Genomic DNA, 16,940 nt, shown 5'->3' on the forward strand with positions numbered 1-16,940 from the left:
GAAAATGCTAGAGGGCGTCACCCCAAGGGTCAGACATGACTCGGTGCTTGCACAGGGGATACCTTTACCTTTATGAAGGGTTAGGGACAGTATTTGACTTTTGATTATGATTCTAATTTCCACCATGTGCCAATAAGACCTTGCCACTTTAATAGCCCATTTCTTCATATTTTATAGTTTTGGGCCCTGTCCTGCAGTACTGATATGTCCAGTTTTTGAACATTGTAGGGACTCAACATCTGGTCCAGCTCAGCCCACAGAACTGACTTCCAAGGGAGTTGGCTTTTAGTTATAAGTGACAAGACCAATTTGTTTCCACCGATTATGCATTTAAGAGCCAACAAACCACTGAAAAAGAAATTCTCTGGCCACATCGATAAGCCTTTTTTCTTTGTTGGTCACACTTCCAGAGCAAAACCTTTCAGAACATTCGCTTTTATTGATCTTAACTCATAAATATAAGATACAGAATAAACTTTTAACATTTATTGTTAATAAATTAGAACACAGCTTCCTACTTGCGCATTTCTAAGATGACTATATCCATCAGCTCAAATTAAATCTTACTGATTTCTCTTCTGAGGCAACAATTTTTAATCCTTCATAGCACTTACGGGAAACATTGGGTCTCTTGACGCCACACGGCTCCTCAGACAAAACACAACTGGTAAAATTCCACGTTAAAGGGGGAAAGGGTGTGTGTGTGTGTGGGGGGGAAGAACATAATCATGCCACATCCAAACCATGGCTTCCATCGTTACATCCCTGCCTCCGTCCTATGCACTCAGCAGAACATGCACGACTCCAGCTCACTAATTTCCAGTCAGGCTTACTCTGAGGTCCAAACTATAGACTAGGAGGAAGACATGTGAATGCCACCCCCTGTATCTCCTCAGTACGTGTAGCTGAAAAAGAAATCCCAAACACTGATCATTACTGAAGCATGGCCTCCTCCCACTTTAATGACCGGCACCTTCAAAGAACGGTGAGCAACAAGCATACATTACAGTGCCATGCATGATTTGTTTGTTTGTTTGTTTCCAGCTACATGTTCCTGGGGAAGACAAGGGAGATATGTCTCAAGAGATTCCACATGTGTTCTGTTTTGGGCCTCTGATCCACAACTGAAAATGTGAGAACAAATCCTGCCCATGGCACAAGTTCTGCCTGCAGGGTACAGTTGCAGCCACTGGAGGCCGCTGCGTCTTCAAGGCTCTTTCTCCAAAAAAACGATGGCCTTCAGAGGTGATAAAAGCAACTGAAACTGGAGCAAAAAGGCAAAAACTTTGAAGGCTTTTAGCTATCTCACCCATATTTAAGACACATACAATATTTAGCTATGGTCAATGGAAGAACAGCTTATATACTTTCCCTTGAATACCGAGTCAAATGGGCTACTTCAGGGGACCAGTGGAAAATGTTTAATCGACAACTCCCAAAGGAAAGGCCACGTGAATTCTAAAGGAGTTGAAAGGGGCTGAAAGGGATCACTTCATTCTAGTCCTTTGAAACTACCTCCAACTGATCTTCAGCCAATCGCCACCATACCCAAACACTACAGTGCATTCAGGCAGGGTGGGGAAAACAGAACACTGGATCAAGTGCTATAAATCTGAATGACGCCACTTTGCTCAAAGGACTCTCTTAATCCATTACAATGCAATAGTACCTACCTGCCTTGTGTAAAATGCACTGTTCTTTGTAATAAGTAATATGGGCCTATCTGCCATAGCTCAACAACAACAACAAAATAGTACCTATTCATTAAAACACCTGAGGTAAAATATTACTTATCTGTTAAAAATTATGGCACAATCCAGAATTTATAGTCCTATTGGTTTTGGTGGGATAGCTAAGCATGTGCTTAAATCACTGCCAGCAAAAATCAACAGGACAGACAATATTATTGGCTGGTTCATGTCCTAAGTCAGGGGTAGTCAAACTGTGGCCCTCCAGATGTCCATGGACTACAATTCCCATGTAGTTCATGGGAATTGTAGTCCATGGACATCTGGAGGGCCACAGTTTGACTACCCCTGTCCTAAGCGATAAGGCATCTTGATCTTTAAAATCATCCACAAAAAAACTCCCATCCCACCCATCCCCCATAAAACAACAGATAGCTTTCTTAAAGAATGCTTCAGTTGCTACGGATCATCTTTGCTTTTGCTTCTCCTTTAGTTTCTTCTCACTTCCCGGCCCCTTAAAGGTTGCGGGGGTCTGAAATTTTTCAGCATGCGGCAGGCGACCTCTCCGTCGCCAGTGCAAAGGACGCTGCGGAATTTTGCCAGCTGTGGATGGAAACAGAGTACAACTCAGCAGAAGAGAAAACACACCTGGGGCCAAAACCCAGCCTAGCGTTCTGCAGATCATCCCCCCTTCCCACCCAGGTATCATCCCAGCCTAGTGCTCTTTGCACCACCATATGTGCATGGAGCTCCTGTGTGTGAGAAATTCTTTTTTTCTCTTTAGTGGGAAACCAGCACATCTACAGAGAGTGCCTCGCATGAATAAGGGGAACCATCGTGCATGGCTAAAATGCATGTGTGCATTGCACGGTGTCATGGCAGACCTGTCACTTTAGACCTCATTCCAGATGAGTTTTCTTTTTCAACCATCTGTGACAATAAACTGGCTGGGTGAACCTTATATGCTGCCATGAGCTTCCTGAACTGCTAGATTTGTTTTTAAGATGTGACCATGTTCCCTAATAATGATCTAAACATAATAAATTGCATGTTTTCTAATAACTGTCTGTTCAGAAATGAAGATCTGCAGTATTATTTCAGCAGGCAGAAGTAGTCAAATATACCTGTTCAGAGCAAACGTTTATAGGCTCCCTGAGAATGATCCAGATGACGCTTTCAAGAAGAGGAGGAACAGTGAGAGAGCCAAGGTAAGTCCAGTAGTCCAGAGAGCGAGGGAGCAAACAGGAGGGGTCGAAGTTGGTGAATGTGCGTTGCTTACCCTAAAGAAAGGAAGACATACAATGACAGACTCCATTTCCTTATTCTCTGACACCATCCTCCACTTCTTTTTTTCTTCTGTAAACCACTGTTTGAAGCAGAATTAGGAAGGGCTTCCCGCCAGATTCTTAAGCAGGTTTTTTAAAGTTACCATTCCCATACCATGAGGCATACAAAAGATAGCCTTCTGCATCCTTTCTGATATTTTCTTAATGCTAGCATATTAGCTGCTTTCAAAGCATCCTTATAAATTGGACTACTGGCACTGGGAAGGGATCTCTGGAGAACCAAACAATTCAGACAGTCTTTAGCGAACGCTTTCCCTTGTGATGCAATCATGGTATTTATCATCCTCTGAATTATCCTTTCCTTTCAGTACCTGTTCCCTTTCAGGTGAGCCAAGACGTGCAAGGTGAGTGTGGTCGTAAGACAAGACAAAAGTGAATATTTTGAATGAAGTTTGAGTCATTGGCACCTTTAAGACCAACAATGGTTTATGCAAAGTATAATAATAATAATAATAAATAAATAATAATTTTTAGCTTTTGTGTGCATGCACCTTTCATCAGAATCTGACTCCAACTTTGTTCTGCTGCTTCAGACCAGCATGGCTCCACACTTGAATCTATCTTCATTGACTATCTGGAGACAGTTGACAACAGCACCAGGTTATAGCTACTACAGAAGGAGGGAGGGCGACTGAGCTTGCACCTTTGAACACCTTGATCTAGACCCAAAGCAATGCAGCTGTGGAAAGCCTTCCCCTGGTCTGCCATCTTTTAGAAGCCCGTTGAAGATGTTGCTCTTTGCCCCAGTTTTGTATCGGTCTGTTTGGGAACAGCCCTTACTAAGCCTCTTTTAGGGCAGAAGTTGCTTTATGTTGCTCAGGAACAACTATACAACAATGTGACATGAAATACTGGCAAAGGGTTATGGGTGCTTGATCAGACTTGCAGTCAGACACTCACCAGAAGGATTCACTTTAAAAAGTCCTTGTTCCCTCAGCATGGAGGAATTGTTGCAACAGAGGAGGAGGAGCCCCCGCTTTCCCTCCCACCCTGTTTTCGCTAGTGGAAAAGGTGGAGGGCAATGGGGGGGGGAATGACCTGCATCTCATCTGTCAACACACCTAACATTGCTTGTCCCCCAGTGATCTTGAAATGAAGCATGGCAACTTTCACAAACTCGGTTGGGCTTCCCAAACCCTCTGGATCCTGGCCTGGGCAGTACAGAAGCCCCCAAAGGGATGGCCGGGGGAGCCACCAATGCCATGAATGTTTCAGCTGTTCTTTAATTTTCATTTTATTCCCTGCTATTTTACGCCCTGTATCTATCCTGCGTTTTGCTTTTATTTTATATTTTTGCATTAATTTTGTAACGATCATTTTTACTAATGTTAAATTTTAATGGAAGTCACTTCAGCTATAACATATAGAGGAGCAGCTAATTGTTGACCAAAAACATCCATCTGTTACATGTAGAATATGCCAAGGGATGTGTGCAGACCTTGGCTTCTATCATGGGAACGAACACGGAAGGAGTCAAGGGTCACTGAGACTTCCAGTCGCACATCAGGGAATCTAACACCTGGATTAGACAGCAATCCACAATGACACTGCTGGACACGTATATAAATGAAGATTCTAATGACTTTACCTTAATTTTAATTGCATCCAGAAGGTCTGTGATTTTCTTCAGCTGTGAGTTACACTCACCCACCTGGAAAGACAAAAAATGTTAAATGATGTTAATTTTTAAAATTTAAACTTGAAACGTATTCAAAGCTTTCTTTTCAAAATGCTCTGTTTATAATAAAACATATAAAATGGCACACATACATAAAGGAAGCAATAGCTTTAAAAGGATTGCAGCACATAAGCTAAAAAGAGTAGTTTTAAAAATGTACATCTAGGAAACCATAGGGCTGTTGCAAAATATACAAAGACTTGGGGCGCTAGATTGGGGAGGTGGGGTGGAAGAACTCTGTGGACAGCCTCTCCCTCCCCTCAGGAAGGCTGCAGGCAGCTGTTAGGGAACTCACCGGCAGGGGCAGCTTTCACACCGCAGAGACTGCAGCCTCCAAGTCTGAGAGGGAAGTGGAAGGAGGACACAAAGAATCCCAAGGAAATGCTTCTCAGGATTCTCTTGGGCAATAGTAGATGTCTCAGGCATTATACTCCTCATTAGGCATAAAGGGAGTGTATGATTGTGTTCCATATGCCACAGGAACTAGAAATGCGTTATGATATCCGGGTATACTGGGGTGCTTTTTTAACTAGTCCTCTCCCCAATTAATTAAACAAGCATTACAATAATATTTGCTAAATATTAGTTAGTCTGTCTCTTAACATGTATCAGCTTTTTTTCCTGGTCCCTGAAAACTTGCTATACAGGACACATTTACTTGATATGCCTGACATGTATCAGGTCATGGTACATGACTGGAACTCACAGGGAGATGTACATTGGGAAAACTCACCTTTAAAAATGCTTGTTTGCTTAGTGCTGTTGGAGAGGGGGAAGTTTTTGGTTTCTCTTCCATCCCACTTTCACCAATTGAAAGAGTTGGAAGGGTTTTCCTCCCCTTTTCTGTCTGTACATGTGCATGGAGCCAGAGAAAACTGGTGAAAAGCCACACCACCCTTTCCACTAGGGAAAAGAGGCTGGGAAGGAAAGCAGACATTCTTTCTCCTCCATTGCAGCACCCTCTGTGCTGGGAGAACAAGAACTTTTTAAAGTGAATCCCCCTGCTGAAGGTCTAACTGCAAGTCTGATCAAGCACCCATAACCCAACATGTTGGGCATATCATGTAGTTAGGCTCTCTGAGCTTCCTACGTTTGCTGTCAGTTTTCAGAAAATGAAGGCATAATGGTTCTTACCTTTAAGAAAACAGCCATGACTGCTAATCCATCTGGCTGGCGAGCAGCCTCAACAAAAGTGGAGTATTTTTCTGCATTCCAATGGACCACGTGAAGCTGAAAAGAAAGATCACAAGCACTATCGATCATCACCAGACTGAAGAGAAACAGCCCTCTGTAACATATGATGAAGTGTACTTGGGGCCAGTTTAACTTCTGTTTACAAGCAGCTCAAAGCCATCTTGACGTATGAAGTCCTTTGGAAGCTCCATGCATGTTGGTCCAAAGTTCTGAAGATCCATTTAGACAGTCCTAGTACCGGCCATGTTGAAATGGTCCCTGGCATAACCATATACTATCCCCCCCTCCCCCTAGGTCATGGCCCACCCCCTCTTCCCCATTGACAGGAATCCTCAGATATACACGCTGGATTGAGGGCTTACATCCTTGCAGGAAGACTGCTTTACAAGTGTAAAACATTAGGTCGGATATAAAAGTCCTGACTACTCAGTTCACTAAAACACTCTGCATTCTAGAACTCAAGTGGTCCACACTCAAACTGACTTTTAAAAATGTTATTAACATTGTATAGAGGAAACCAACGCTTTTGGTAGGAATGGCTTTTATTGCAGATTAACGGAAAACAACAAACAAGGAAAGGACACGAATAAAATAAGCCACACTTCCTCCTCTCTGTCATCCTGCTAAATGACAGAGCTGTGAAACATTGTGGGGCAGGCCCATTCCCAATGGCTTGTGGCTTCTCTTTTAAAGGATGTATGTATCTTGTCTTACCACCACTTCAGCACCACAGCTTGTTGGAGAAATCGTTTAAGGCCTGTTTCTTGTGTGCATCATCATCGGTATTGTTGGAGAGACCTGGGCCCAGTGGATAAGGTGTCCCAGCTTAATGGGACCTTGGATCCAGTGGTCTGTTGAGATCATCTGCCAGGGGAACCACGTTGTTTCCTTTGACTGCCGAGTAGCTCTTTCTTCTTGCATGTGCCAATTTGGCAGAGGTGCATTGTTGAGCCAAAGAGCCTTTTTCTTCATGGAACTAAGCACTAAAAACTTCCACCTATCCAATGATCCTTCAGAAGGTTCTCCCTCTAACTGTGGTGAGCCTCATGTTCTCTCAATGTTTAGGATCCTTTTTCCAAAATCAGAAGGGTTTCTAGTGGGTTCTTGAAGATGTTTATAACCAGCAGTGGGAAACCTTTTTAAACTGACTATAATTTCCTGGACATTTTCTCCTTCCATTTGGTTTCTTAGATGTACCTAATGCCTTCCAGCTATAAACTATGTTTGGAAAACACTGCTTTCTAAGCACCTCTTATTAATTCGTTTTATTCCATCTCACCTGGTTCCTGTGGAAAACATAAGTCTTTAAACACTGCAAATGTCATTTGCCCCCAAACTAATTTCCCCCCATTTGTTTTAGTCATTCCCCCCAACACTTTTTCTGTTTTACGAAGGAAAACACTTTTATGTCAGTCTTCAGTGCTTGCATTAAAGTTTCTCTCAACCCTTTCAAAATCACTTTCCCCCCACATGATAATAGAAAGGTTTCATCATATTAGTTAACTGAAAGCCATTTAAGGGGGAAAATCAACATGCTAAAGTGGCATTTGAAACTTTAAATAGTGGGTTTTGCAAACTAGAATGTTGACATTCCCTTTTCAATATAGAAACAAATGGTCAAAAAGAGTAAGAACCCTGGCAAAAATTCCAACCTAGTGAAATCCTTAGACTACGGATGCTTGAACACACTCCTGAAGCTTCCCTTTCGTTTTAACGGAAAAAGCCGATTTGGACACACACAGACCTGCCAGCATATGGCTCAGATCCGCATGGCATCTGTGCCATGGTACAAATCTTTACATCCATCAATAGATGTCCAAAATTAATTGATTTTTCCCCAAATTAAAGAATATATAGCAAGAGTTACTGAGATTTTTCTGCAAAGTGTTTTTTTCAGGAGGGGATGGGAGCTTCTCTTCACCTCTAAGTTCTTCATAAGGCTACTTGTTACATTAGAACAAAATACACTCTTAAATATTAAACATGACATTTCATGTGGCATTCTGCACTGAACTAAAAATGCAAGGTAACTGTCCAGTTCAGGACAACCACACATTAATTAGAAGAAATTTCCTGTTTCCTACATGTCCATGAACTGAACACTGGAACACAGAAGGAAGACAGCTAACTAGACATGAATGGCCATGTACCAGGAAATCTCAGCCCCAAATGATTTTGATTGTATGTCTTCCTTCAAATATTACAGTGATCCTTACATGACATGTGGCAAACAAAGCTGGTGCGGCTCTCATTTGGACAGTGTAATTGCTAGATGCTTAAAGGTCCAATTCAGGGAAATAAAAAGACAAAATGATAACACAGCTGAGCATGCCATATAGCTTACACACCTAATTTTCCAGAAGCACTCACATTCAAGAATTAATCAGATGAGCACACTTTGCAATGCTAGTGAATAACAGTGAAATTTGGGCTGCAAATGAAAAATAACTGGGCGCTGGCACCCTACTGATGATTTTTAAACAGGACTGTCCAATAGTGGGTTCAGGAACACAGTCAAAGTCAATCACAACAGTTCAGTGAAATGCTTTACCTCTGCTGCGAATTTTGTTCCATCCACTGCATGCTCAGAGCCAACGTCATCATTGGGCCCCCAATGGAAATGGATTTGCCTCAACCTATACTTTCCAGCAAGTGGACCCCCACACAGCACTGCAAATATAAAGCGTAAGGTGGCACTATTAGACTGCTGGGAACGTTTATTTGAGTGTGGCCTTATACTTTATGGAACACAAAAATGATGTGAATCAAACCCAAACACCAGCAGGCTTATTCAATCCTATACCCGTTTCTATGGCAAGACATACCAGTGCAAATAGTAAGGGCCGGAACATCAACTGTTTTATTTTACGCTGCTTGTTAAAAAGCAAAAAAAGGAGAGCAGTTGTAAATAAGGTGATGCCTAGAAGGATCATCTTTGCCACCAAGATTTCCTGTAGTTTAGAAACAAAACAGGACCAAGTGGGAGTGATTGATACTAGGTGTAAGATTAGTGGGACACAGCTTTGTTCCCCAAAGGTGGTGCTTTCCCCTACTCTGAGTAGCTTTCCCTTGAAGCAAAAAGCTCAGTTTGCTATGGCCAGAGAGAGCAATCCATCCTGAGCTAGACAGGACCATGGTCAATATACAGGGACACAGTAGGAAAACACATGGAATGGCCAGACTTTAGCTGGGTATCAGCCTGACATGGGCACCCTGAGCTTTTAGTAGTGCCATCCTAAACCAAGTTACATCCCTTGAAGCCTACTGATATTAATGGACTTCTAAAGGTATAACCTGGCTTAGGAAAGCTCCCATAAGTTTGGGATAAAGCACCATGGGTCCCTGCTGCTCTGGTGGACCGCTTTGTTGTTGTTGTTGTTAGGTGCGAAGTCATGTCCGACCCATCGCAACCCCATGGACAATGATCCTCCAGGCCTTCCTGTCCTCCACCATTTCCCAGAGTCCACTTAAATTTGCACCGACTGCTTCAGTGACTCCATCCAGCCACCTCATTCTCTGTCGTCCCCTTCTTCTTTTGCCCTCAATCGCTCCCAGCATTAGGCTCTTCTCCAGGGAGTCCTTCCTTCTCATGAGGTGGCCAAAGTATTTGAGTTTCATCTTCAGGATCTGGCCTTCTAATGAGCAGGCAGGGCTGATCTCCTCTAGGACTGACCGGTTTGTTCGCCTTGCAGTCCAAGGGACTCGCAAGAGTCTTCTCCAGCACCAGAGTTCAAAAGCCTCAATTCTTGACCGCTAGCAACCAGAAATCAGCGGAGCCAACTGGTTCCTGCAATACTAGCAGCACAGGAAGGACCCCTCGACTCGTTTCAATATCCCAACACAGCCCTGACTCCACCTTTTTGGGAGTGTGTGGATCATGGATCTGGCTTATGGGCATGTTTTCCTCCGCTAAAAATTATGTTGGAACTTCCTGTGCAAGAAGGTTTGCTTGTCTACTATGAAAAAGAAAGCATTTTGGAGTACAGAAATATTTCTAGAGAACTGTTCATACCAGTCTCTGAATTGGCAAAACTGGATAAAACAGGGCAGGGGTGGGCTGTTAACAAGTATAAAGGAATCGCTTGACTTTTTGTTTAATTGTTTAATCATCCAATTTGGGGGAAATGACCTTAGATCTGGGACATTCACCTATCAATGAGCACAGACAAAAAGGAATGAGGAAATCCGAACTGTTCACAGGAAATTAGACCTAATACAAAGAACAAAGGTTCTAACTATGCCTCAGAGACAGCTTCTGTGCTTGAAAAATGAATTTCACCTCATTGCAACAAGGGTTTTTGGGCAGCAGCTCAACCATCGGCTGTGGAAAAAGCCGAATCAGATTCAAGTGAAACAAAGACAGCATTTCTGAACTCCAGTATTTTTAGACAACTAAAGTTTAGAATGTTATGGGCCTGGTCGTGAAAATATAACTCTGCTTCACACCAAATCACACCACTTGTCCATCTTGTCCAGTTTTGTCCATTCTGGCTGGCAGCAGCTCGGAGGCAGAGAATTCTAAGATCATTTAAACAGAGTCCACCACAGTCTGAATCTGGGACAAAGTGTATCTTCTACCAATGAATCATACCCTCTGCGAAATTAATCTCTAATGGTGATATACAAAAGTCAAGAGAACAGACATTTCTGTAGCACATCATGGGATGCATGATAAGACTGATAAGACTATGTTAATTTAAGTCACTAGAAAGAACTGTGAGTGGAACAATGTTTAGGCCAGCACTACAAGATGGTAGGTAGCCATAAAAACCAGTTTCCAAAAGAAAAGACTGGAGCACATGTGAAATTAAATCCGCATTGACACAAACCTGATTTGCTTTCAGTGTCATCAAATTCCACACTAGTGGAGTGTCCATTGTTAAGAATGACTTTAGCAGAAGTGGGATCATAGTTAGGCATGAGAGGACGCAGAGTGGGGTCATACTTGGTGTCCCGAGTTCGGATGTCAATGGGAGATTGACGGTCTCCGTTAGCAATGGGGAAAACTTCCTTCCAATGAGAAGGTCCTAAAATATATTCGGTAGAAAAATTGCTCATTACAATATATTCCAAACATCCACAGAAACAAAGGAATTGTCATATAAGAAAATAACCACAAGAACCTACCTTGATTTTCTTATTTCTTAAAAAAAGTTTCTTATTTCTTAAAAAAAAAAAAAGCAGTAGTCAGACTATTTAAAAAGAAACAGCCGGATTGAATGAGATGCAAAGTACACCATCCGGTTGTCCTTGCTGAGCTATGAGATAGATCTTTACTCAAATAAGTCTTAATTCTAATGTATTAAATACCCAAAGATGAGGGTTAGAACACTAGGTTGGTCATTTTCTGCCTACTTCCAGGCATTCTGGTCATTAGGAATGCAGCAGGCACCTGCAATTGACACACATGCAATAGATTCAGAGAACATTCCTCCACCAGCTGATTATCCCCACATCTAAAATGCTTCGTTCTCGTTCAGTATCATTGCCATCAAATCATGCTTTAATATCTTAATTCTGAAACAGCCAAGGTAACCTCACAGAATTACAATTCACAAGGTTCTTTGAAGAGAGAGCTCACTGTTAAACCACTTAAATGTATAGCTACATTCACCAGTGCTAGTACTACATTTCTGGGTGCTTCGGAAACCAGCACTTGGAATTTTTCCAGCCTTGCACAGTTAGTTACCTGTGGGACAAAAAGCCCAAAGACAAAAATATCAGCTGAGCTTGCTGGCATGGCCTTACAGGGATCAAAGATACCCTCTCCTGTGCAAAACTAATACACGATAAGGTGAACCATTGCCTTTGTGACCAGAAACAGTACCAGCGTAACTCCTAATTCCTCAGTGCTCATCTTGCTTCCTTAACACTACACAAGTCAGTCCGGAGCCTTCTAAATCTCTGAACCGGGTGGGCAATTTTCCCCAGTGATCTCCCAGGGTGCAAAGGAAGGCACTTATTCAGCCCCAGTATTCCCAACAGATTGCAAAGTGTCTTCACTTCCGTTTAATCCTCGCTATAGTTTTTGGCACCAATGCTTCTTTCTCTCAGGCATTACTGCCCAAAATATTGTGGACTGTTCGAGGGATGGAATTTTTTAAAATAGCTACAGCCCTGCAGTATTAAACAATGTGACATTTATGAATGATTTCTCTAGGAACAGGATTGCACACTGGATGAAAGCAATTCAGTATTTTGATTAGCTGCTAAAGGAGGCCGTGATCATTTTTCTTGCAGGTTTTTAAAGAAATTGCTAGGTATGAAATCTACAGGATATCCTGCATTCCTGACCTGAAAAGGAGGGTGGGGAGGTAGGACTGAAAATCACTTATCCCCTCCAAATCTAAAATGCTAGACTGGTTTATTTATTTAGATATTTAAACCTCACTTTTCTCCCCAAATGAGGACCCAAAGCAGCTTCCTACGCTGTTCTCCCTGCCCCTCACTATGACATTTTTCCAGGAGTAAATATTATCAACAATCTGATCTAGAAAAAATAATTATCACACAGAACATTTATATTGCATGTTTTGATGGTTGAAACTGTTATCTCGGGGATTCTTATTGTAAATCAAAGGCTTCCTAAGCTGGGGAATAAGGACATCTATGGACAAGGGACTTGACAAGTCTGCCATGTTGACACCCCGCCTCTCAAGTAAATGGTGAAATATCATCAGTGTTTTTCATTTGGGGGCAGAGCGGAGAGCACAACAGCAGCACCTTCTAACATTACCTTGAACAAACAGGTTGTTTAGTCATCAACCACATCCCTGTCCCACCAAGAACTTTATACCATACAAATTATAGCACAATCTAAAGGTAAAGGTATCCCCAGTGCAAGCACCGGGTTATGTCTGACCCTGGGGTGACGCCCTCTAGTGTTTTCATGGCGGACTCAATTGCCAGTGCCTTCCCCAGTCATTACCGCTTACCCCCCAGCAAGCTGGGTACTCATTTTACCAACCTCGGAAGGATGGAAGGCTGACTCAACCTTGAGCCGGCTGCTGGGACTGAACTCCCAGCCTCATAGGCAGAGGCTGCCTTACCACTTTCTGCTGCCTTACCACTCTGCGCCACAAGAGGCTCTTAATAGCACAATCTATGTGTCAGCTATAGAGAAGTACCGTATTTGCCGGCGTATAAGACACCTGGGCATATAAGACGACCCCCCCCCCAACATTTCCACTCAAAATATAGTTTGTTACATTACATTACAGTACTATGGGCAGCTATGTCTATCCCAACTGAAGTGCACTCGGCGTATAGGACGACCCCCCCACTTGGAGCCATGTTTTTCAGGGGGGGAAAGTAGTCTTATACGCCAGCAAATACTGTATATATAAGAGACTGCCTTGTTTATGAAATTTGTCATGGCCAACACCGGAAAATAATTTCTGAAATAGTATTCCAAAACCTATGACACTTTCACACCATAAAATGTACAACCAATATGTTACTTCCAACTTACTGCCTTTAAATCACTTTATTTAAAGTGAAGGGGAGGAATTCTTAGCTGCAGATTTCCTGATCTAAGTGGTTTGTGGACTATACCGTACACTGAACCCTGTGATTGAAGAGCATTTTAATAACTATTGTTCTCTGTTACCTGTCTCCTTGCCAAATGGTAAAGATTATTTTAATACACATCAGATACAAGTGTGTAGTAGAATCTGTATGGGCTTACTGTTATCCTGGAATAGGAAACCACTTCCTTCTGACCTCAAGGATATTTTAATTGTATGGAACCGATTCCTCAGTTCAAAACTGTTTTTGATATCACATGGTTGAAATAGTACCAAGTGAGCAAAAGAAAACATGTCAAAACTCCACAGAGGTCTGAGGCACTCACCAAACATCCTGCAAGCAGGAATCCCACACTGGGTGGAGTCCCATGCCGGCAATGAGGCAAATGAGGAGCCTCTACCTGTGTGCAACATTCCTATTGGCACATGAAAATGCTGCATGTCAGCAGAGTAACAAGAGTCAGTATGTAATGATATTAGCTACGCATGAGCTGGCAGGAGGTTATCTTCCATACGTAGCAGATCACAGAGTTATGTGTCCTTATCTTGGATGCACAACTTGCTTAGCAGACGTCATTCGTCCTTCTGTTGCATCAAGATTAGACCAGGGCAACTTTAACCTACTGCAAATGTCCCATTTACAAAGCTGTTTATATAGAAAGTAAGAGGTAGCAATTTGGAGAAGATGATCAGTGAATCCTGGAAAGTATTTCTCAGCATATCCAAGATCAGGGTGTCTCCTAAACCCATCAACCCAGTATCGTAAGGTGCAGACTTCTGTGGGCTATGGCACAGAGGGGGGTACTTAAAGAGGGGGGGTCACATTATACCAAAGAGTGGGAAGACAGATATATAAACATCTTCCCCATAAAGATAGATTTGCTGGATTATCCCCAAAATTGAGAGCAGAACCACCTTAAAACAAAAAATTTCCAGGATAGGTATCTAACAAATTGAATTTAAGACTCCCCAAATTTTATTCCCTGGAAAATTGTGTTGGCCTTTAAGGCACTATAGCATTCCAGTTTTGTACTCAACACTCATGTTGAATGGGGTCACATCAACGCTTTTTTCTCCGCCACTAGGATTCTCAACCCCATGGTCTACACAGATAAACCCCTCACTTGATTTAAAGGAACACAAGCGTTGCTGAATGCTCATGAAGACTTCCCCGTGTCCCCAACTATATGATCAGCACCCATTAAATGACATCAGTAATTCCTGCTGAGAACAATAGCTGTCTCCTGCCAGCTGATCTCCCTCAACTGGTCATGATCTAGATTGTCCATGCACATTTTAATGCTCCTCAACAGAACAATTTCTCACTTCACTGTCTTTTCATGCCTGGAGAGTTCTAGAGCTGGGGTGGCCTCCCCCTCACTCCCCTGCCAACCACACATGTACGTCCAATAACTTTGCTCAGTTGTCATTCCCCCCACCCCAGGTCTCAGTTTGTTTCTGATACAAGTGGACCAGTACAGTTCTCCCTTCTCCCCTTCGGTTTGTAGACACACCAACATTTTCACACCTAGACATTGCAGGGGTGTGGAGGCACTCAGACCAGAAAGTCCTAGAAGGATCAGAATACATATGGGCAGAAACAGAACTGAAATCATGTTACAGCTACAGCTACTATTCAGCAATATTTTTTTTTAATGTTGTGCATCAACTACCTTCAACCTCTCATTTTAATAACCTGCACCTTGATCCAAATATTTGTATGTGAATAAGTGAGCAACGGAACGAGAGGGAAACCAAAATCTACTTCTGTGTTGTCATTTGTAGAAACCTCTATGGCTGCAAACCTATGCACACTTTCTTGGAAGTAAGTCCCATTGAATACACCGGGGCATCCATAAGAATTGCAAAAAAAAAAAAATAATAATGCCTGAACTTCTCTGGAGACATCTTTGGTTAGCTAGAGCAACTGTAAGAGAAAGGAAGAGAGAGCAAAAGCATACTGCAGAATTTAACGTTTCTTTAATAAAACTGTTAATGCAATACTACAAGGAGGGGGGAAATCAAATTATATTAAACTATAAGGGTGCTGTGCCTTATTTACCAAGCAAAACAGCTGTTCCTGGCTTGGTTAAGTGTAGGAATCAGCAAGTACGTTCCTTTTTAATTTCTAGAAGCAGGAACCTGTAGCTATTCACATGAGTTTGAATGTTAGCAGTGTTGGTCTGCAGTAGAAGTGCTGAGTCCATTAGCAGGTCAGAGACCTGCAAGATTTTCAGAGTCTATCCACTGGAGAGTCAGAGCTCCCAGAAGTTTGACCCTGGGAAGCTTCTGCCCTGAAAATCTTGTTAAGTTTCTGAAGGTGCTACTGGACTTGAACTCAACTATTAAAAGAACCCAGGTTGAGTCCAGCAGCACCTTTTTTTTTTTTTTTTTAAGGTTTTATTTAAGATATATAAACTTTCGTCATCGGACACTAAAGTTAAGTCCCCCTTCGAAGTTAATTGGAAAATGATCTTGTGATTTAGAGGGATCGATCACTGATTCCTCCCCCTCCCCCCCAAATGTACAGATTCGTTAACCGGGGGATCCAAAATGAACTAAAACTTCATCTGAGCTTGGCCTGGGTTGCAATGGCTTTCGTGTCCGCCCGCTCAATATCTCCACACCCAAGAGCTTTTAAGCAATCACGGGGAAAGTTTCCCCACCGTTGAGAAGGGTAGGCAGACGTCACGGTGTGAGCGAGGTAGGCGCTGGAGGCGAGGGCACCTTCCGCGCCCAAAAGCTGCCCAACGCCACGCAGCCTGGACGGACGGACGGGCGCGAGTGGTCAGGCGACCCCCGCCCACCTGGACCTCGCCTGAACAACTTGGCCCCGCTCGCCCCCCAGCTGGCGCGAAGAGCCCGGCGGGAAGCGCGGAGTGAGGCTGCACCCGTCGGGGCTCAGAGCCCCCATCCCTTTCCCGCCTCCTGCTCCTAATTCCCCAGAGAGCCGGCGCGAGCTCTCCCCCCTCACCGTTGTCCTCATCGTATCCCCAGTGCAGCATGGCTAGTCCCCTGACTGGAGGTGGAGGAGGAGGAGGATGAAGGCGGCGGTGGCGGCGGTGCTGCAGATAGGCGACCGGGCTCTCCACGAGGCAGGGACCAAGCGCGCCCGGGCGGCCCCCGCGGCGCCCTCTTATGCACCGAGCGCCCTGCAGGCGCCGCCCGGAGACGCGTCCTCCAGAGGCTCCGCAGCACCCCCTCCCGGCAGGGTAGCGCCTGGCGCCGGGCATTGTTGCTGGCAGCGCGTTCCTCCCGAAGGAAGACCCGCGGCCTGGCCCGACGCCGGCGCTCCTAGGACGCGGAGCCGTGCTGGACATGAGCAAAGGGCCGAGCTCTCCCAGAGCGGTCCCCGAGAGCTTTAGCAAGCATGAGAAGAGCCGTCGCGGTTTCCCGCCCCCCTCGCTGTAGCTTCCAACGGAGCGATCCAGGGCGAGGTCCGCACAAGAGCGGCGTTCTGCCCAGCGTGCATTGATCTCCGGGTTATTTCACACCCTGCCTTGTTCTC

The 16,940-nt window shown here is 43.8% G+C and overlaps 1 protein-coding gene across 1 annotated transcript; it reads right to left on the reverse strand.

The window, feature by feature from the left end:
• Window positions 1-419: 419 nt before the first annotated feature.
• On the reverse strand, window positions 420-16,680 carry LOC143844628 (carbonic anhydrase 13-like). Its single transcript, XM_077352001.1, has 7 exons — window positions 16,407-16,680; window positions 10,736-10,933; window positions 8,458-8,576; window positions 5,847-5,942; window positions 4,623-4,685; window positions 2,813-2,968; window positions 420-2,291 (listed from the first exon to the last, which is right to left on the reverse strand). Exons 1-7 carry the CDS (start codon window positions 16,663-16,665, stop codon window positions 2,178-2,180), a joined length of 1,005 nt encoding a protein of 334 aa, XP_077208116.1. The 5' UTR covers window positions 16,666-16,680; the 3' UTR covers window positions 420-2,177.
• Between the last annotated feature and the right edge of the window lie 260 nt (window positions 16,681-16,940).

The sequence above is a fragment of the Paroedura picta genome, chromosome 9 (genome assembly GCF_049243985.1).
Source record: "Paroedura picta isolate Pp20150507F chromosome 9, Ppicta_v3.0, whole genome shotgun sequence".
Lineage (NCBI taxonomy): Eukaryota > Metazoa > Chordata > Lepidosauria > Squamata > Gekkonidae > Paroedura > Paroedura picta.